The 22587-nt window shown below is 41.6% G+C and overlaps 2 protein-coding genes across 7 annotated transcripts in view; both read right to left on the reverse strand.

The window, feature by feature from the left end:
• The window catches only part of tmtc1 (transmembrane O-mannosyltransferase targeting cadherins 1), a 128802-nt gene that overhangs the window by 55234 nt on the left and 50981 nt on the right, over window positions 1–22587 (reverse strand). For all 6 annotated transcript variants that reach the window (XR_010167797.1, XR_010167796.1, XR_010167795.1 and 3 more), the window contains 3 exons: window positions 20705–20872; window positions 20015–20128; window positions 208–351 (listed from right to left, as the gene is read on the reverse strand). Coding sequence is in view for 3 of the 6 variants with exons in the window: in XM_063905481.1 (XP_063761551.1) it covers window positions 208–351; window positions 20015–20128; window positions 20705–20872 (426 nt within the window). In the remaining 3 variants the exon portion in view is untranslated. The remainder of the gene's footprint in view (window positions 1–207; window positions 352–20014; window positions 20129–20704; window positions 20873–22587) is intronic.
• Window positions 6312–9122, reverse strand: LOC134878979 (protein FAM200A-like). The gene is made up of 2 exons (XM_063905181.1): window positions 6844–9122; window positions 6312–6705 (listed from the first exon to the last, which is right to left on the reverse strand). The coding sequence occupies exon 1, from the start codon at window positions 8926–8928 to the stop codon at window positions 6847–6849; it is 2082 nt and encodes a 693-aa protein (XP_063761251.1). The 5' UTR covers window positions 8929–9122; the 3' UTR covers window positions 6312–6705; window positions 6844–6846.

Genomic DNA, 22587 nt, shown 5'->3' on the forward strand with positions numbered 1-22587 from the left:
TATTTCTTTTAAAAACAGAGGTAATTGTAAGAGACAACTGAACTGAGTTAATGTTTTTTTGTGTTGTTATTGATCATTCTTGTGAGAATTTTCCATTAGCAATAATTTAGAATTTGCTGCTTTAAGGGGATGTTGACAGTTAGCTAGTAAGCTATCTTCCTCAATGGCCTTTCTGTTTCTGTTCCAGAGAGTTTGAGCATTTCTTACTTGAGGAGGTTCCCCAGGTTAAACAGAGCTCGGTTATGCTGAGGGTTGGTGTCCAGTGCCTTCCTGTAGTAGCGCTCAGCCTCCTCTGGGTCACGAGTCAGAGTGCCCAGATTGTTCATGGCGCTGGCATGGCGGGGGTATAATCTGAAAGGAGGGGAGGAAAGCAAAGACAGCAAAAGAGGAGAGGAAAGGAGACGGGAAAGCATATTACAAAAAATAAACAAAACCGTTTTTCACTGGAAGGAGAAAGGCTTCATTTTCTTTGGACAGTTAATCAATGACGACAGCGTAGTTTCTTTCAAAACTCCCAAAAATACAAGTTACCCCATTCAAACTTTTTCAAATACCTTCAGGTTAGAACCTACGCAGGAAGGAGTCGGCTGCAGATTAAAACCAAGAATGATGGACGTCCCTTACTTAAGCGTATCCTTGATGAATATCATATAGATGAACAAGGTTAAAGGCGGGTATTTACTGTATGTGCATTTGTATGGATGGATGTGTGTTTCAAAGATTATTTATTTTATAGCCACTCTGTCGAGATTTGTGGTTGAGGGTGGTGCAACTGCTAAACCAGGAGATGATGAAGCCGCTCAGGATGCTCTCTATGGCGCACCCGTAGAGGGTCAGGATGCTCTCTATGGTGCACCTGTAGAAGGTCCAAACTCTCTCTATGGTGCACCTGTAGAGGGTCAGGACCCTCTCTTTGGTGCACCTGTAGAAGGCCAGGACGCTCTCTATGGTGCACCTGTAGAAGGTCAGGATGCTCTCTATGTGAACACAAAGGAACCTGAAGCTGCAGACTCTCTCCATAGTAGTCCCGTTGATTGCAATGTGGCGTGTTCCTCTCTCTGTTTCTTCCTGCAATCCACAATCAGCTCCTTGGTTTTGCTGACGTTGAGATGGGTATGGGGTCAGATCAGTCTCATAATAAATAAATGCGTACAGAAGGATTCACAAATGTAATTTGGGATTTATATCTAAATGTCTGCATCCGAACAAATATTTTTCACTGTACACACAAATACTTCTCATTCTATATAAATGTAAAAACTTTCACAAATATATTTCTGATCCACAAACAAATAAAAAACGCTTTTGGTGTGTGAATCTTCCTTTATTTGTGTATGAATTTCACTGAATTTGTGTGAATCTCTTTGCACTTGATCATCAAAACAGCTTGACAGTGGCTCTTCCTCCTCCGCAGGCGGAGGTTCAACATGGACTCCAGGATACTCTGCACTTTCTACAAGTGCACCATAGAGAGCCTCCTGACCCTCTACAGGTGCACCATAGAGAGCCTCCTGACCTGCTGCATCAGGGCCTGGTACAGCAGTTGCACCGCCCTCAGCCGTAAGGCTCTACAGAGGGTGGTGAAAACTGCAGAGTCAGAACAGAGCTGCCATCCATGGAGGACCTCTACTCCCAGCGGCTCAGGAAGAAAGCCCAAAGGATTATCAAAGACCCCCATCACCCGAGCAACAATCTGTTCTGTCTGCTGCTGTCTGGCAGGCGGTACCGCAGCATCAGGACTAAACCCACCAGACTCAGAAACAGATTCATCCCACAGGCCATAAAACTGCTAAACGCCTGAGCTCTGTTAAGTGCCTCCATAACCCAAAACATTCATCTGGTTTCACACCATTTATATAATTTGTTATCTTAATAGTTATTAGCAAAACAAAAACATGTAATTGTACTTCACTGTACAATATTTAATACTAAATTTTACATTCTGTATTGTATATTTAATTCTATTACATGTACAAAGAATCCTACATATTTTATCACTTTCAACATGACATTGCATAATATAACTTATTGTGCTTATATTCTGAGATGTATGAACTTCTTTTACTCTAATTTAAACTACTCTGTTTAATTTTGATACTGTTTAGCTTTATTTTATTATTTCGATTTCAATTTTATCATTATTTTGTCTTATGTCCTTTTATAATATGCTGCATTGTTGGAGGAGCTCTGGACCTCAGATTTTCCTTGCCATAACTACACTGTAGCTACTGTGCATCTGACAATAAAAACCCTTGAACCTTGAAACAGAGAGATTCACACACAAGAAGCCTTTTTTATTTGTACTATTTGTATGTGGATTAGAAATATATTTGTGAAAAGTTTTTACATTTATATAAAACGATAAGTATTTGTGTATGCATTGAAAAATATTTGTATTGATGCAGACATTTAGATATAAATCCCAAAATTAGATTTGTGATTCCGTCTGACTGCATTTATTTATTATGACACTGATCTGTGTCAGTTTAGTTTACCACTTAGAAAGACATGAACAGTCTGTCATTTTTATGGTAGGTTAATTTTTACAGTGAGAGACAGAATATTTAAAAAAAGTATTTGTTAATTAAGATGCATATGAGCAGTATATTGGCTCTTTATTAATCATTATAAAACACTTATTAATGCCTTACTCTACATGACCATATTCTACAAGTAATAGCCCATTAGTTAAGAGTTGTTCCTCACTAACCTTTTAATTAGCGCTTATTTATTGCAAGTAAAGAAGTTGTGTTGTACATGAGTTTTGGTCTTAATATGCTATGCTCAATATGGGCCTAATAAGGCAGTAGTACCACAAGAATAGTCATTCTCCCATAATAACACCAAACAAATATGGTCTAGTCTTGTTGATGGTGAATTTGTGTACCTTAATATAAAGTGTTACCAAAAAAAGATATACATTGATTTGCATTTAATTGGAGGAAATAAGTATTTGATCCACTGGCAACCAACAAAAAATCTGGCTCCCAAGGACCGGATAAATAGGTCCTCTTGCTTTAAGAAAGTACTCTGATGTCAAATCTTTACCTGGATAAAAGACACCTGTCCACAGTCAATAAATCAGATGACAACCTCTCCACCAAGGGCAAGACCATGGACAGGTCTTGTGATCATGGTGGAACTAATGTCTAAGACATCAAGGACAAGATTGTAGACCAGCACAAGGCTGGAATAGAAGACAAGACCACCAGCAAGCAGCTTGGTTAGAAAGAGACAACTGGTTTGATCATTAGAAGATGGAAGAAACACAAAATGAATATCAATCGCCCTCGGTCTGGCTCTCACAGACCTGTAACTTGTTCTTTAAGAGGCTCCTCTGTCCTCCACTCGTTACCTGTATTAATGGCACCTTTTTGAACTCGTTATCAGTATAAAAGACACCTGTCCACAACCTCAAACAGTCATACTCCAAACTCCACTATGGCCAAGACCAAAGAGCTGTCAAAGGAGACCAGAGACTAAATTGTAGACCTGCACCAGGCTGGGAAAACTGAATCTGCAATAGGTAAGCAGCTTGGTGTGAAGAAATCAACTGTGGGAGCAATTATTAGAAAATGGAAGACATACAAGACCACTGCTAATCTCCCTCGATCTGGGGCTCCACGCAAGATCTCACCCCGTGGGGTCAAAATGATCACAAGAACGGTGAACAAAAATCCCACAACCACACGGGGGGACTTAGTGAATGACCTGCAGAGAGCTGGGACCAAAGTAACAGAGGCTACCATCAGTAACACACTACGCCGCCAGGGACTTAAATCCTGCAGTTCCAGACGTGTACCCCTGCTTAAGCCAGTACATGTCCAGGCCCGTCTGAAGTTTGCTAGAGGGCATTTGGATGATCCAGAAGAGGATTGGGAGAATGTCATATGGTCAGATGAAACCAAAATAGAACTTTTTGGTAAAAACTCAACTCGTCGTGTTTGGAGGAGAAAGAATGCAGAGTTGCATCCAAAGAACACCATACCTACTGTGAAGCATGGGGGTGGAAACATCATGCTTTGGGGCTGTTTTTCTGCAAAGGGACCAGGACGACTGATCCGTGTAAAGGAAAGAATGAATGGGGCCATGTATCGTGAGATTTTGAGTGAAAACCTCCTTCCATCAGCAAGGGCACTGAAGATGAAGCGTGGCTGGGTCTTTCAGCATGACAATGATCCCAAACACACCGCCAGGGCAACGAAGGAGTGGCTTCGTAAGAAGCATTTCAAGGTCCTGGAGTGGCCTAGCCAGTCTCCAGATCTCAACCCCATAGAAAATCTTTGGAGGGAGTTGAAAGTCCGTGTTGCCCAGCGACAGCCCCAAGACATCACTGCTTTAGAGGAGATCTGCATGGAGGAATGGGCCAAAATACCAGCAACATTGTGTGAAAACCTTGTGAAGACTTACAGAAAACATTTGACCTCTGTCATTGCCAACAAAGGGTATATAACAAAGTATTGAGATGAACTTTTGTTATTGACCAAATACTTATTTTCCACAATAATTTGAAATAAATTCTTTAAAAATCCTCCAATGTGATTTTCTGGATTTTTTTTTCTCATTTTGTCTCTCATAGTTGAGGTATACCTATGATAAAAATTACAGGCCTCTCTCATATTTTTAAATGGGAGAACTTGCACAATTGGTGGCTGACTAAATACTTTTTTGCCCCACTGTACATGTAGGAGAGGTGGCAGAGCAGGGAGGCTGCAGGTACCCAGCGCCAGGGAGCAGTTTCTTTGGACCCAAGTCCAAGCCCTAACAGACTAAGCCACTGCCGCACTTAGTTTAGTATTCGTAAACCACACTGTGTTTCTTCGTGACTCATAGGGCACTTGTAAAACATGTTTAGCTTGTTGTACAGTTATGGCAGGATAATAGCTTGATAGGCTACCAGTTTGTCTGGCCCCCGGGAGCAGATTTGGTGCCTTGGCACTAGAGGGGCAACAATGGGACGAACCCCAAAACAGGAATGGTTTTTCAGGTGGAGGCCACTGACATTTTCCCCCTTCCTCATCTTTTCTGACTTTTTTCACTGGTATTGCGTTTGGCTAGGGTCAGTGTCTCTACTGGTAGCATGAGGCGATACCTGGACCCTACAGAGGTTGCACCGGCAGTCAAACTCCAACAGGATGGCACATCAATACATGCCATTGCCAGAAGGTTTGTTGTGTCTCCCAGCACAGTCTCAAGAGCATGAGATTCCATGAGACAGGCAGTTACTCTAGGAGAGCTGGACAGGGCCGTAGAAGGGCCTTAACAAATCAGCAGGACCGGTATCTGCTCCTTTGTTCAAGGACGAGCAGGAGGAGCACTGCCAGAGCCCTACAATTTCTCTGACCAAACAATCAGAAACAGACTCCATGAGGGTGGCCTGAGGGCCCGACGTCCTCTAGTGGACCCTGTGCTCACTGCCCGGCACCGTGGAGTTCGACTGGCATTTGCCAGAGAACACCAGAACTGGCAGGTATGCCACTGGCCACCTGTGCTCTTCACAGAGGACAGCAGGTTCACCCCGAGCACATGTGACAGACGTGAGAGTCTGGAGAAGCCGTGGAGAATGTTCTGCTGCCTTTAACATCGTTCAGCAGGACTGGTTTGGTCGTGGGTCAGTGATGGTCTGGGGAAGCATATCCATGGAGGGACCCACACACCTCTACAGATCTTCATGTTGCGAGAGTATGCAGGCAGCTCCTGGAGGATGAAGGAATCAATACCATTAACTGGTCCCCACGCTCGCCTGACCTAAATCCAATAACACCTCTGGAACATTATGGTTCGGTCCATCGGAGACCGCCAGGGTGCTCCTCAGCAGGTCCAGGAGCTCAGAGATCCCCTGGTCCAGATCTGGGAGGAAAAACCTCAGGACACCATCCATTGTGTCATTAGGATTAGCATACAAGCACGGGGGGGCAATACACAGTACTGAGTCTCATTTTGAGTTGCTGCATTAGAATTCAGCAGAATGGACCGGCCTGCCCCATCATTTTTCTCACTTTGATTTTCGGGGTGTCTTTGAATTCAGCCCACTGTAGGTTGATCAATTTCATTTCCATCAAACTATGTGGCGTCCTTTCGTTCCCAACACATTGCCCATTCCATATCAGTAGGCAGATCCAACATTTCCTTATTGAGATCTGATATATTTTCAAAGTGTTCCTTTAATTCTTTTGAGCACTGTATTTGACTCTCCTTAAGATAAATAATATGAAAAATATAAACATTTTCACAACAGTTCTTTCAAATGTTGATATTTAGAGTATCATTTATATCAGGGGTTTTCAACTGGTTTTGTCCCAGGGACCACCATTCGGACTAGAAAGCAATCCGCGGCCCACTGATGTGCCTGCGCGTGCGCGTGTGTATTTGGTGTTACATGCATAGCTCAATGCATGAAACATGAAAGAGAGGCCACGCAGATTTTATAATAATAAAAGTAGATTTATTAAATTAAATTAAATTAAAGATTATTTTAAAGAAAGAATAAAGAATAATAAAGTGTTGTGCAATTCAGTATTGGGAAAAGTAACTAAAAATGTCATGCAAAGTCAGTCTAGGTGTGTGACAAAACAACAACGGAGAACAAAAATCCAACAACACCGGAGAACCAAAATCCAACAAATGAAGACCAAGGCAGCCTCAACTGCTGGCTGGTCAGGGCTTTTATAACCCAGCCAGGACAGACCTGTCACCAATCACCTGCTGTAGAGACAGAGAGATTGAGAAAAGCAGAGAGAGATTGAGAAAAGCAGGGAGAGAGAACAGGCTTACCATTAACACAGGGCGGGGCCTAAACCCGCCAGGGTCGTAACAGTGAAAACATGGGAGAATTAGGCCTACCTGTCAGTGTGATATCTGGGCGTGGTGAAGTCCACACAGCCTGTCTATTCGTGGCGAAATGGTAGACAGAGACAGTCTCATGTCATTCTCTGGATCAAGCCTAGCCCTGTACTTATTCTTTAAGTACGCCAGTGTAGAAAAACCACTCTCACACAGGTATGTGGTTGGAAAGGGCAAAAGACACCTCATTGCTTTTGCAGCAAGCTGTGGAAATTCTGTCTGGCAACTTATCCAGAATTTAACAAGGGGCTGTGTGTCGTACATATGCCTCCTGACAGAGTCTGTGGACATCTCAATCAGCTTATCCTCTTCCACAGCCGTCAGACTTGACCCTACTGATGCATCGTCACTGAATGGGAGCAGGATCCACTTGCTGTCACGGCGCCACTCTTCCGAATCAGTGAAGTACTTTGCGAATTGACGCACAAGCTTCCTCAAATGCTCACATATAGTGTCGTTGATGTCAGTGCTGTCAGGGTATTCCTCAACTGAAGGAAACATCGCCAAGTTATTGCTCTCCACTCGTTCGATCCACTTTGACATTTTTTTCACAAATGCGTCGAGCTTCTCGTAGAGCTGCATGACGTTTGCATCTCTCCCTTGCATGGAGCTGTTCAACTTGTTCAGCTCTGCAAAAACATCTGTGAGGTACGCCAGCTTAGTTAACCAGTAACTATCGTTGAAATTGGAAGCCAGATCAGAATGCTTCTCGCACAAGAACTCGTAGATAGCTCCGCGTAGTTCAAACACACGGGCGAGCACAGCGCCGCGAGACAGCCAACGCACCTCTGAATGATAAAGGAGAGAGCTGTGTTCACTTCCCAAGTCATGGCATAGGGATGAAAACAGGCGTGTATTCAATGCGTTTCGTTTTATGAAGTTGACCGTCTTGACAACGACATCAAACACACCACTGAGCTCAACACTGAGATCTTTGGAGGCGAGAGCCTCTCTATGAATCAGGCAGTGTGTCCAAATTACCCCCGGAGCCACCCTCCTTACATGCGCAAACAGTCCAGTCTTGCTGCCACTCATGGCTCGGGCCCCATCGCTGCATAATGCAACGCACCTCTGCCACGAGATATTGTGCTCCGTGAAAAAATCGTCCAGTGCTTTAAATATTTCTACACCGGTAGTTCGCCCGGGCAGTGGTTTGCAAAAAAGAAATTCCTCGCACATAGTGCCACTGTCCTCGTATCGCACAAATGTTAACAGTTGCGCATCATTAGTAACATCTGTCGTCTCGTCGATTTGAAGGGAAAACAGAACTGTCTGAAGTTTTGCCATCAGCTGGTCTTTGACATCATTTGCCATTTCCCCAATTCGTCTTCCGATTGTGTTGTCTGACAACGGAATAGTTTTTAATTTGTTGGCACATTCTTCGCTTACCATAGCTCTGCACATATCTATGGCTGCTGGCAATATAAGCTGCTCTGCAATGGTATGGGGCTTCTTACTTTTTGCAACCCTGAGAGCGACCAGATACGATGCTTTCAGTGCGTTTTCATTTATTTTTGCACTCTTCCTCATGGTAGCCTGCTGTCCTTTGAAATCACGCAACATCTGTTGCATGTACTCAACGGGTTTGGCCTTCAAGTGGACGTGATGCGTCTCCATATGCCGCGTAAGTTTCGACGGCTTCATAGCTTCATTACAGAGAATTGTTGAACATACGAAACACAGTGGTACCTCCTCTCCTGCTCTGTCTGTCGTCACTGTGAATCCATATTTAACATATTCCTCATTGTATTTTCTTTTTCGTCTTTTTTGCGAAGTTGACGCTTCGGAAGCCTGTCCTTGCCCTATCGTGGCGGCCTGTCCCTCTGTCGTGGCAGCCTGACCCTCTGTCATGGCAGCCTGTCCCTCTGGCACTTTCCTCACTACAAAACGATCCATTGGTGCTAGATATATAGCTAGACTAGTACATATGTAACAAATGTTTGCTGTACTACAACCTATCTTAAAATACTCTCGTCGGCTATGCTTATAAATGTGTGTCAACTTTGCTCGCAAGACTGTACGTAATGAATAATAAGTGAGGTTAGCGACGCAACTCATTACCATTAGCGAATCACAGGCTACCATAGACTGGATAGGCGCAAGGCTACATTCTGTCAGCTTGAATTTCCTTTATATTATTTTAAACATATTTTTCACGATATGTAACGGTATTCTGGAAATGTGTTGAAATATCAAAGCGAATTTATATTAAAAAAAAACAATGGTGAACTGATCAACATAGGCTCTTGTCACGGACCACATGCAATGCCGCCGCGGACCACCAGGGGTCCGCGGACCACCGGTTGAAAACCCCTGATTTATATAATAGAACATAAAATGTGTTCCTGTCAGTTTAAAAAGTAACTCTTTTTACCTTATGCCACATAGACTTCTGAAGGGACCTCTGTCCTCCTCCCCAATGAAAGAGAGAATGGGGCAGCAAAATCAGTTTATTTAAACTGAGGGTGAGTGCTTGTTGTTATGAGTTAGATGGAAGCTACAGAGGCTCTCCTCTCGTGCTTTGTCAGGATGCTAACTTAATCAGCACATGGTTGTGATGTGGAGCACTCACATTGGGTAGATCTCACTTCTCTTATTTGTAATTTCCTCGGTCCTCTGTCTCACCAGAAGTTGATTTGTGTGCGCTATCTCAAGGAGCGTCCCATGGTGCTTATTTGTGCCAGAGGACCGAGGACCGAGGATCGAGGAGCGATAATCGAGGAACCACCAGACAATCCTCCGGTGAAATACTCAGCCACTCGCCCCGCCCCCTTACTGTGTATTTGCACTGATTGGACGCCGCAGCGCATGCGCTGATCTGATGCTTCTAAACATGAGAGCAGTTTAACAGCGGAGTGAATACATTAAACTTAGGGAATCAGTCCTCAGTTTATACAGTGCTTAATATTTAGTATCACATTTTTAAGAATGACTTTTATCTTTTTTTTGAAAATTAGTTCTTATTTCATTAACTTTTGGGTCTACACTGTAAAAACTGGGATTGGGGTCAATATAATATTAAATAAATAATACAAAGTAAATTATGCACAATATAAATGACTGTAGTTTGGAATTACATTAAGCTAAATTCAAACAATTTTGAATTATTTATTAATTGCATTTTACTTAGTTTTGTTTGAATAAAATCAGCTGTGGATTACTGAGTAGAAAATTAATGGTATATTTTTAGTAGCATCATAAATGCAAAATATTGATGAATTTTACTCATTGGGAGGTTGTCAGTTCTACTGCCTTTCCACTTCCGCCCCAGGCATTTTGTGCTACATGGTCATGTTCATCATCTGTGTCTGCCACACTTCACTTCTGACTGCCAATTTATCAAAGGTAAGACCTGCTTTATTGTGGTTAATTAACGCATATTTTTTTAAATCACGTTGCTGTTGCAGTTGAACATCGTTTTGCGTTACTGTAAGCAGTGTTCGAACTATGCCGAGATTTTCGGGGGGTCCCATTTTTCTCTCGGGGGGGGGGGGGCGCTTGCTCTTGCGCTTGACTCAGAGCGCGGATCTCGAAAACACAAGCCTACATACAGAATCATACGCGGACAGCACAGCTTTACGGCAATTACGCACATAGGCTCCACACCTCCACACACGCATCGCGTGTAAAGCTACTAGCCACCCATCGTATAGTGAATATTTGTCCGATTCTCAAAACCTGCATATTGAGGTCAGCAGCCGCCTCCTCAAGCAAGCGTGCATTCTTTGCGGACTGGTGGTACAGAGCATAGAGCTTGGAGATGAAAATCTCAAAGTGGTTACATCCAGCAACCTCCTTGAGTGAGTCATGGACAGCCAATTCAAGGCGGTGGGCGAGACAGTGGATTGACTGTATGTTGGGGAAATTGCGTTTCAGCCTCGCAATCAGCCCAGTGGTTTTACCGGTGAGGACTGCAGCACCATCTGTGGCGATGCTAATGAGGTTCCGGCCCACAAACTCGTCATCTAACCCAGCTTGGCGCAAACTCTGTCTCAAACTATTGAAAATGGATTCTGCATTTGTGCCCTGTGTCAGCTCTGCAATGTCCAAAAATACATTGTCCACGTCTCCTTTCCCACTCACGTCACATCTTACATACATAATGAGATAGGCACGTCCGTGCACTGTGCTCTCATCAATGGTTAGGCTGATTCTTGAATTCATTTCTTTTATGTTTGAAACTAACTTTCTTCTCATTTCCTGCGCAATATGACCAATCATTTCAGCACATGATTTGTCTGATTTGTGCACAGGACCCACTTTTGCCCCATTCAGCTCTTGCAATTTCATTATAGCAGGTAGCTTCTGATAGGCTAGCCTTTCCTTGGCCACCATATAGGCCGATCTAAAGGACAGTGCCGTTTCTTCTGTCGCTTTGGCATTAATCGCAGTAACTCTGTTGGGTAGAATGTCCTTTTGCTTGGTTTCTGTTATCTCGACTGCCCTTCTGTGCGCGTTGCTATCCCTATGTTTGTATATTTTTTTACGTAACCCGAATTGTGTCTGGCTACTTACATCCCCGTGTATCCATTCCTCAGACAGGTGTGTGCCACTTCCCATTTCCGATAAAAGGGTTTTTGTGTCCCGGCAGACAGAGCATCCCAACTTGCCATCCTTTGTATACAGCCAGGGGTTTCGAGACTTCCACTCTGTCCAGATGCTCGGGTGAGAGAGGGCCACGGACGTGGACTCACCGGCAGATAGCTCCACGCTGCCTGCTCGATCCTGCTGCATGCTGCATGCTGACCGTTGGTCCTGCTGCACGCTGACCGTGGGTCCAGCGTTTCCAGTAATGCACGTGGTTGCGGACGCTTGTCCACTGTCATGTGCTGACTGAACAACATCTTTTTCCTCAGAACTTTTGCTTTTTAAAAAAAATCCAAAATGGGAAAGAGTGCCTTGCTGTCGTTTAGCCATTGCTAACGCTGACCACTTGCACTTACACGATCTGACTGAAGACGGAATTATTAAAAAAACACTTTCTCAAACTTCGGCCACATCCACAACATACATTGTATCAAAATGCGCATGGGAAAGAGGCACAACCACACACAAACAGGCCTAGAATTTGTGAGAAATTATGGGGATAGACTGCAGTCGTTGTCATATCTGTTTATTTTATCTTTGATGTAAACACAACACTTCTGATATGCAAATAGTTCCCGTTATACACGATTTCAATATCAATAAAACACATTTTGCCAATATTTTAGAGACCCCCCAACATTTCCCAAATCATGTTTTCGGGGGATCTCGTGTCAGTTTCAGGGGGTCTCGGATCCCCCGAGTCCCCCCGTAGTTCGGACACTGACTGTAAGTGACCACACATGCCAGCTTTACTGGGTGTGTAAACCAACTTTTCAAATTTAGCTAACGTTAGCATTAGTGATTCGGTCAGCCTGTGTTGTCTTTGTGTCGACTAAAATTTAGATTTTCTTGATATTTAATCTTAATACAATGCTTTTAAGGTACTGGCTAAAGTTTGTGTTGACTCTTATACCAGATTTACAGAGGCTCTGTTGCATGCAGTTTCATGACTGTTCACTTAAGGTAATGGTGAGAGTCAGAGGACATAACGGCCTCGTCAGTTTTTCTCTCAGTTTCAACCAGTGGTCGCGTCTTGAGCTAACTGAATCAACCCGGTATCACGGTACCCCCCCCCCCAAAAAAACAAAACGTCACAGTTACACGGTATCGTTAACATGGAGAAACACCCGGATGTTGAGATTTTCAATTTGCAGGGTAGTCCTATAGATTTATATAGGGCTCCCTAAGCAGTAAAAGTCGACTTGAGGTCGCGGAGAAACGCTCTCCGCAAACCCGGTCTCACAAGGTTTATCAGCTTTTTTCTTACTCAATATCAAGCTACAATCATTGTAAACGGTGAGACCAACGTCACATTTCACGTCTTGCCATGATTCCGGGCTGGACTGAATACACTGAGCTGTGTTTGTCAATGCCATGCTAAAGTCAGTAAAGTAGAGCGTGGTGCAGACTTTGAGCTGCCAGAGAGGCTTCGTTAGCCCCTCGGTTTGTATCTACACATTTAACCGGGCATATTATGTTTGCATGTGCGTTGCTCAGTATATCCAAATGATATGGAAGATCCGCTCTTTCACTACTATGTTATACATAGAAGCGATTTTGCCAAAAGAGTGTATCCCCACAACAGCCACATGTAAAAACGAGGAGTAATACTTTCTCTTGACAGATAATTTGACTGATAATGTTGCAACCACTAATGGTATTGCTTAGGTTAAAGTAAGGACTTTAAGGACAACATATGATGAAACGCTGCATCATTCAATTTCATTGTCAGGTTTAACAAGATTTAATAATTATTGTTGCATTCAACAATTTTTAAAAATAAGTAAATCTACTGTTAGTGTCTAAGTAGTTTTCACTCGTGTTTATGAGGCAACTTAGTAATTAAAATGCAGATGTGTACTTAAGCAAGATCATAAAACTCTTCTGCCCCCATACCTCTGTACCTATAAATGGATGTTATCTTATTGTTCTCTTGTGGTTAAATACCAAGAGATATGTGTGGCCTTACATCTGATACATGGATGTCTCCAAACTATGTAGTTGTACTGCAGTTAGTTATGTTAAGTGTCCCTTGCACATAAATTCATAATGTATAATGTTTGATTAAGAGTTATAAACTGGTTTTTTTTATTTGAGCTTAAGAACACTGTAAACAATTAATGTTTGCAAACGTTTTTGGGTAATTTGTGTAGTATGGAAATGTATTGGTATTAAAAAAAATCATTTTTATATTAAGAGAGAAAAGTTATAGCAATTATCCTTAAACAATTAATTATTAAATCATTAGTAATTACTGTTAGGGAATATTTTGTGTAAGCTTGTAACCTTTCGCTCAGGCCTGTGACCTCTTCACACACGTGACCATTGGTCTTCTCACAGCTGCTTGTGTACTGCTTGTTTTCAAGTTAGCCAGTTGTGTCCTTCCTCTCTGTTCTCCTCTGGCATAGGCTAACGGCCTTGGAGGTGCTGTTATCTTCATTAAGGAGGAGAAGCCTGGGCTTCCGAAGCCTTGTTGTTCCCACAGTGGGTACAAGCTCATGCTGACCCAAGATTGGCTTTATTGTTTAGGGACAGCTAGCGCCAGTTTATCTGGCCCCAGATGCTGTGGTAAACACCTTATTTGTGACCTAAATGACAGTTTAAGTTAAACGTATTGTCCAAGCTTGTTTAGTCTAGTGTTTGAGGAATGTTGATTACCCATTTGGAAATGGTTAAAACCTCTTCTTATTGTTCGAAATCTTCAGAATTGGTTTGGCAACCGCTGTGGAAACTCGTGTCTACAGTAAATGTCTTGTCAATTCTCCGGCTGTAACTCCGAATAAACCCAACAGTGTTTCGCCATCAAGTTCCTGCTCTCCCGTGTCTCTTTGAGTTTCGTCTCCATTGCTTCAGAAGTTTCCACCACAAGTACTTGCTACGGAAACCTCATGTTCACTTGTTTAACTTTTGAATGAGAAAGATCACGTGTTTGAATAGAATAGAAGTACTTTATTGATTCCTATTTGGGAAATGTTGTTGTTGCAGCATCATCAACACACATGGTGTAACAAATGTGCATGATAAATAAATATAAAAAAACTTACATATGATACATTTGGATTTCTGAGTGATAATGTTTGTTAATCATATACACCCTTTGATTTGTATCATATTTGGAAAAGCAAGCATTGACTTTAAGTGTTTGTTTGAATTGATCCAGTTGCTGTGATTGACTTCAATCTTCAGAAATGGTCTTACAGTGAATTATCAAGTTTGGTTGACCAGTGACAAGCTTGCGCTAGTAAATGTAAAATAAGATATTCATCAATACACAAGTGTTATTTACATTCAAATACCTATGGATTTATTTAAATTTAAAAACATTTGACTCATTTCAGACCATCATTTATGTTGTACTTAAATTGTTGTTTGTTGTTGGTGAAATAATCACCTAATTATTAACTTATAATTATTATATAACATAAAAATATGCTATTGCAAATGCCTTATGTTCTATTTTTCTAAAACACTGATGTAATTAGAGAGCATTCATTTCAAGTTTTCTAATTATAATTTGGTAAAGCATTTTATATCAATTGTCATCAACTTCTTTGGAGGAAATCTCTGACATATACAATGTTTTTGCTATTTCAGGATGCAGATGAAGACAGCACATCAGAGTGCTGACTTCTCAGGGGATCTTTCCGAGGGCTTGCTGCATGCTCATTGGGATGGCCTATGAAGTCAATCATGCCTATCCCAAGCAGCTCAAGTACACGTTGGAAGCTGTACAGAAACTATTTCTTGAACTGGGCTGCCTGAAAAATAAGCTCCTAGCTTGAGAAAATGTCTCCGTCATAAAAATGTCACCTGGTTACTTTTGGCGTTTTGTTAAATGTTTGAGTCGTTTGTTCCTGTTTATTTAAGGACGCCCTTTTGAACGATACTCCATGTATCTATGGCCTTACTGGGCTCCTGGAAAACTGAGTTTCAGTGTTGAAGGTGGATGTTAAAAAAATCCAATGAACCATACTTGTTTAAAAAAGTGGCATCATGTTTTCAAATCAGTATTTGCACAGGCAACATTTCTTATACCTTTTAGTGCCACTGTAAATCAGGATGTGAATATGGTTTCAATGTAGACTTTTAAGATCCATAGAAATATTAGAATTATTTTTGATAATTTTTCATTTGGATCCATTTTAGTAAAAAGTGAATAAGTAATATATGAAAGTAATAGCACTTTTTAAACAGCAGATACACTGTCTTGCAAATTAGTAAAACAACAGTTGGAATGAATGAAAAAAACCGGCTGTATTCCATTTAGGTGAGCCAGTTTCATCGCTCTACCTTTTGCCTATAGTTTTCTCACTGACATGGCTTGCTAGGTCACCAAACAGAATGGGGCCTTAATTAATGTTATTGTTGACACCTCTGCTTTGACAGGCAACAATTATTGCTGTGAAAAAGGTGTATAACCTGATCAGAATCCAAGTGAATTTACCATGTAATATTTTCTTTTTTGTTTTCTTTCTTTTTACTGTTTGAAAAAACATTGTCCCCAAGTGTCTTAATTGGTTATGTTGCCTGTTATGCCCACAAGTGACTGACAGCAGTTAAAGGTCATCAGGCAGTTTGGGTTAAAAAACAATACATTGTTAGAAAGTCAGCAAAATAATTAACAAATAGGGTTTAAGTATACCTTGTGTCACATCCATGTTTTGTCCTTGTTTTCTTACAGACACACTCTCAATCTAATTAAACATTTTTTTTAGCATTTTACACTTCAAAAATGTTGGAAGAAGGTATTTGTGTAAAGTTACAAAAATAAATGTTTCAATAAATGTTTAGCTGTACGTTATATGCATTGTGATGTGATGACTGTACTTAAGTTAGCTGTGGCACTAAGAAGGCAGAATATTGAGTAGAATAGACATAGAATTATTGTCGCAACAAAGTGACATCCAATATTATTGAATAGACTTTAAGTTATTTCTCATCAATTAACACTTGTATTTAAACAACTAATGTAAAGGTAAATAATATTGGCACTGTAATTGTGTTGAATTAAGAAACCAATTAGCTAAAATATGAGTAGTTATACCTTATTTTATTTAGTGAATCCAAATCATTTTCAGCCAGATATTCAGAAGATGTAAATCAATTTCCTCCAGGTATTTAGTAAATATAACTTACTTTTGCTCAGATACTTGGTTAATAAAAATCAAATTTCCTTGTGAAATTGATTTGGAATTGTAGCGTCCCCGGCTAAATGATGGTCGAACTCTCAAACTGATGGTTCATATTCATTTATTTGCGAACCGTAATCCATTAAAGAACGCACCGTATGAACACACACCGTAAGAGCTATAAAGACAAAAGAAAAATACAGTTATCTTTCCTTTTACTTAAATGAAATTATTTTTAACTGCTTTTATCACATAAACAATCATGTAAGTTTACTCCCTTTTTCTCTATTTTAATTAAAAGACAATCTCCAATGGAGTGCTGTATTACCATGAAATAAACAGTTTTTAACCTTAGCAGACCTCACATAAAACAGACAAAATACGTCCTGTTGCATTAATAAAACAACCAACGAGTTAGCTTAGCTCCATCTCACTTCAATACAGACCGACACGGCAGCTCGGCCAATGCTAATAGTAGCTACGACTAACCAAAACACGTTCCATACATGAAACTATCAACGGCAACCAAACTCGAGCCGGGCATAAAACATAGCATGAAAGGGTAACTAAGGGTAACTAAAAGAAACCTTGTGCCCCTTATTAGCCAGGTGCTAGTGCGTTTCATGTGTTTTCCTTTCTCTTTAGTTAGGCACACTTTCAGCATTGAAGCCACACTTTTCCAACTGCCGTTAGAATCCGAAGCACCGGATTTTCATGAGGTCTCGGCAAGACGCTTTCAAAATAAAAGCACTGAATATAACGTCTGCTTAATATATAAGAAATAATGACCTGACCTTAACTAATGTTCAGAAACTAAATAAATAAACATAAAAACAACAAATGAAGTAATGTTCTAATCATATTAAAGGTCATTTACAGGAATAACTACATATATGTTGCAACTTTAACTAAACAGTTGGCCCACTACTAATTCATCCAACACATTTTAACAGCTTTTTTAGTTAACTTGTAATTATTTTCTTTTTGTTTAAATGTAGTCAATTTATTCAATTATTTTTAATCAAAGTTGTTGAACTTACATTTTATTCAATTATATTAATTGTCCTTTTGTCGCCATCATTTTATTGAGTAACCAATTGTCTTGTTTTTTAGGGTGTACAACAAATGATACAAATGTGTACTAACAGAGGTGTCAGAAAAAGACGCAAGTGAGGGACGCAGGGACGCAAGTTAAGAGAAGTGAGATCTACACTTAGTGGCACACACAACTCTGCCAGAGGAACACTGAAGAGGAGGGAATAGAGAAGGGATTTGGAGAGATGGAGAGGAAGGAAACTAGGAAGCAAAAGGCATGGAGAGATGAAAGATAAAACAAGATATCTAATGCAGGAATTTAAAGCATGGGAATAAAGACAAGGGTGTGTCATGTGCTACATAATTGCAAAATAAATTACAAAAAGCATTGCAACAACAGACAGTGGTAAAGATGAAGATGAAGTCATTTGAAGAGATATACAAAGCCAACCTCTAATTTGTAAGGATGGTATGATGGATAAAAAGCTGCCATGGTTCACATCTACTAATTTTGACAATTCAACCACAACCAATGACTCAGGGAGAGTTTATGTAACACTTCCTCCATCTCTTGCATGTCACCACTGCCACCCGTGGAGAGAACACACTTGACCGGGTGTACACAAACAGACGGGGGGCATACAGGGCATTCCACCGCCCTCAACTCGGACTCCTCCGAACACATCATGTTGGTCCCAGCCTATTGCCCTCTCAGTCAAGATAGCCAAAGACTGTCCCTGTGTGGCCTGCTGATGCTGACTCTGTGCTCAAGGATTATATAGAGGTCACTGACTCGCAGCAACAAGTTGGGGGGATGTGGACCTGGGGGAATATACATCTACAGCCCTCAGCTACATTAGTAAGTGCGTGGATGACGTCACCACCACAAAAACAATTAACATCTACCCCGACCAAAAACCCTGGCTAAATGCAAAGTTACAATCTAGGATGAAAATCAGGGACTCACCTTCAGCAACAGGAAACCTGAGTGTCCAAAAACACAGCCACATATGCTCTCAAAATCCAGGGCCACTTTTCCAACAATTACCCCCGGAATGTGGAAGGGCATTAAGAGCATTACTAACTACAGTGGATGGCAGAATGCTCCAGGGATCCAGCTCTTTCTGATGCTCTCAGCACTTTCTATGGCTGCTTTGAGGACTCCAACACCACTCCTGGCTCCAGGCTACCCCCACAGGGGGAGCTGCCCTTCAGTATGACTGTAGCTGGTGTAAGGAAGATTTGCAGACGACACGGCAGTGGTGTGACTCAAAACCAACAGCGATGAGTCCAAGAAAAGACAGGAAGTGAAAAACCTTGAGGCCTGGTGCAAAACAAATAACCTCTCCCTCAACACTAAGAAAACAAAGGAGATGGTTGTGGACTTCAGAAAGTCCGGCATCATACCCCCTCCCCTTTATATCGGAGGAGCAGCTGTTGAGGTGGTCCCTTTCTTTAAACACCTGGGGGTGCACACAACAGACACCCTCGCCTGGAGCCACAACACCACCAGCATCATTAGTGCCACTTTTCCACCAAACTGGATCTGGTTCAAGATCCAATCTTTTGCTTTTCTGGTTCTAGCCTGTAGCACCCCTCATGTTTCCACCGCTCAGAGTGGAGCTCGAGTGGAGCTCAAGTGGAGCTGCGTCATTGCGTCATCGTTTGCGTCATGACGTAACCATTTACGTGCCCTCTTATGACACACACACCATTTTACGTCACTGATTTTCTCCCAAACGCTGCTCACAACACCATCAACAGCTCCAGCTCCAGCTCCGGGTTGGTGGAAACTATAGTGGGTAATAAAGGCTGCACAGAGAATCATCGGCAGCAGTCTACCCGCCATCAGGGACAACTACACCAGCAGGTGCAGGAAAAAGGCCTCCTGCATCAAGAAGGAAGCTACCCACCCTGCAAATAAACTGTTTGCCTACCTCCCATCTGGCAGTAGACCGTGCAGAACCAGGGACAGAACCACCAGGCTGCTTTTTCCCTGATGATGTGAGACTGATGAACTATTCCTTAAAAAAACTTTCCCCTCACTGAGCACTGTTCACTTTGGGCTTGATTTGGTCAACTTATTTTTAATCAAGCATTTTTTTGTCTGAGCAGGAGCTTTATATTCAAATTTGAAATGTTATGCTTTCTTTAATAAACTGACATATTAATTTATAAAAATGTTTTTAGGTTGTTCCTCATGTATGACATGTTCTGGAATGACACTAATTTATGATTTGAGTTGTAGCTCAGGCAAACAAAGTGACTCTGTGACATAATACACAGTCTTAGATATTAAACAAGCAGTTGTGTAGAATTTGAACAGGACCATAACGAAGTTGTTTTAATAGCAATAGGCACAAACACACATTAGGCACATGCTGTGACCACAGTCATAGAGGTGTAGTGCAGAGGCAGACCTGAGGGCAGTGGTGTAGTGGTGAATGGCCTCCTGGGGCCGGCTGTTGTCTTTCAGGAAGTTTGCGTAGTTGTAGTGGACTTTGGCATTGTGTGGCAGAGTCTGGATACCAGAGCTGAAACAGGGAACAAGAACAGTAAAATGAGGTGCAGGCACTTGAGCAAAGTCACTGTGAGAAGAAAAACAAAGAATGAAACTGTATTGGAGCAGGAGTCCTGTCTATGTAGGGGTGGGGGAACATTTCTTACACTGGTCACTCATTCCATTTCTGTGCACGATAACATCAGTGTCACACTTTTAATACTTTAATAATGTCAGGGTCATCAGTTAAATAAACTAAACCTGTAGAGATGAGACACACACACACATACACACACACACACACACACACACACACACACACACACACACACACACACACACACACACACTCTTAATTAGGAATTTTGTAAATAGCATGTTTAAAATAGAATTGCATATATAAACTTAAGCTGTATTTCATCATAGTACTGAATTTCTGGTGCAAATGAAAGCCAAACGTTGGCATTTGAAAACAGGGACCACATACTGTAAAATGTTATGCTGGGGATTGAATGTACACAGAAAGTCACTTGTGTGCTTATTTCAGAACAAGGGCAAAAGTCAGACACACACACACACACACAAATACTCCCGCATACGCTCTTTTTACCGGAAGAGGGCCTCCCTGGAGAGCCAGACATGGTTCTGCTGGACGGTCTTCCAGGAGAAGAGCAGGAGCAGCAGCAGCATGGACACGCTGAGGACTGTGGTACCCCAACGGCCAACCAGCGAACACAAACGCCCCAGGCCGTGAGCCACCAGGATACAGTAACCCATACTGGAAGAGGGCGAAGGGAGGGAGAGATAACAGATGATAGCAGAAACAAAATGTCAGTGAATGAGTTAAATCTGTGCTACATTTTTTTTTGCTACATTTTTGCATATACAGTGTTTACCAACCAACCATCTCATATGAAACTGGTCTTCTTTGGAAAATACATATTATATATTGCATGAAGGTGTTTAAGTCAGGTTCACAGCAGTCAGATATAGCAACTGTCCAAGGAATACATATTAAAAAAAAGTATTTATTTATGTGGCAGTGGGGTGTGGTTAGGGCGCCGGCTGCTGGAGTGGTGGGAGTGGCTCAGCCGGTGGCCAGACAGTTGATCGGAATCAGGTAATGAGGCACTGATTAAAAGCATGGTCGTAACCTGGTTCTGGTCTCTTGCAGTAGACAGGGCCCAGTGTGAGGACTGTCTCCCCTCCCTCGCCCGACGAGAGCGACTACCAGTTTGCTACCCGAGTAAAATTGTTATTCCGCAATAAAGATTTCATTTTGTTTTCAACCTACCGAGCCGTCTTTCCGTCAGTGGGAACCCCGGTGTGAGCCCGAACGCTCACAATTTACTTAAAAAGATAAATAAAAGATAAGGAATCCCTCAACCAATATTGATGTGCAAAAGGAAAAAAAAATTGAAATAAATATCTTTACGGTCTGGAATTCCCATAGTAAGACAGTGGAAACTTCTTCACTCACTTCCATATTTTTTTGCATTACCACACAAGTTTATTTATGTTTTTACCCTTTTTTTTCACCCATTTTGAGTTTTCACTGTAACTTCAGCTATTTTGGTGAACTTGTGAAAAATTAATTATTGAGTGAGAGCCCTGACGGAACCTTTATGCTTTGTATAACCATCTTCTGGCTAACGTAGCAGATTTGAGAGTGAAGAAAAGGTGATTAGTGAAAGAAACGGACAGAGAGAATGACGTCACAGCACATAAAATGCAGAGTCACTAGATACACAGTTCTGTGTCTGAATGTACTGCAGTCTGCCGTTTGATTCTGCTGTGCTAAAATTAGTTGAAATAAATTACACAAAAAACTCTGCTGACAGTTTTGTTGCATCAGTTGTGCAGTAGGTTAACAGAACACAGTGTGATCAGCTTTGGGGATTTCTCTGAGCCCTTTCCCCGAGGGCATGAGCTTATAATTTGTTTGCTGTGGTTTTGTGTTGAGATGTTCACTTAAAGGTCTGATTAACATGTAAAACAATTGTAACTATGTTTTTTGGGACGAAAAAAAAATGCATAAAAATAATGCTGTATGAAAAAATACTGTATGAAAAATGAATACCAACACAGAAACCATTTATTATTGCAAAATCAGGCTAAAATAGAAGGTTCTAGTGGATACTAAATGGAGAGCCTTTTGGGAGCCGTAAAAGCTGGCTCCTCTAAGGAAGCCGAGCCTAAAGAGCCAAATCTCTGAAAAGAGCCGGAATGCACATCACCAGTCATTTCCTTTGTCTCAGCAACCAACCGTGAAAATACAAAGGGGGCTTTAGACCAAAAAACAAAATCTCATTGGCTGGTGTCAATTTCTGACAATGTGAATCGTTCAGATGCGTCGCGTGATGTGCTATGACACTTCCTAGTTTAGCTTTCCGTGGGACATTTCAATCTCAAAATGGAAAAAGAACAGTGAAGAAAACTGTCACAGAGAAGACGACAACAATTTTAACTTGCACCGAGCAAAAACTAAAAACA

The sequence above is a fragment of the Eleginops maclovinus genome, chromosome 17, assembly GCF_036324505.1.
Source record: "Eleginops maclovinus isolate JMC-PN-2008 ecotype Puerto Natales chromosome 17, JC_Emac_rtc_rv5, whole genome shotgun sequence".
NCBI classification, from domain to species: Eukaryota; Metazoa; Chordata; class Actinopteri; order Perciformes; family Eleginopidae; genus Eleginops; species Eleginops maclovinus.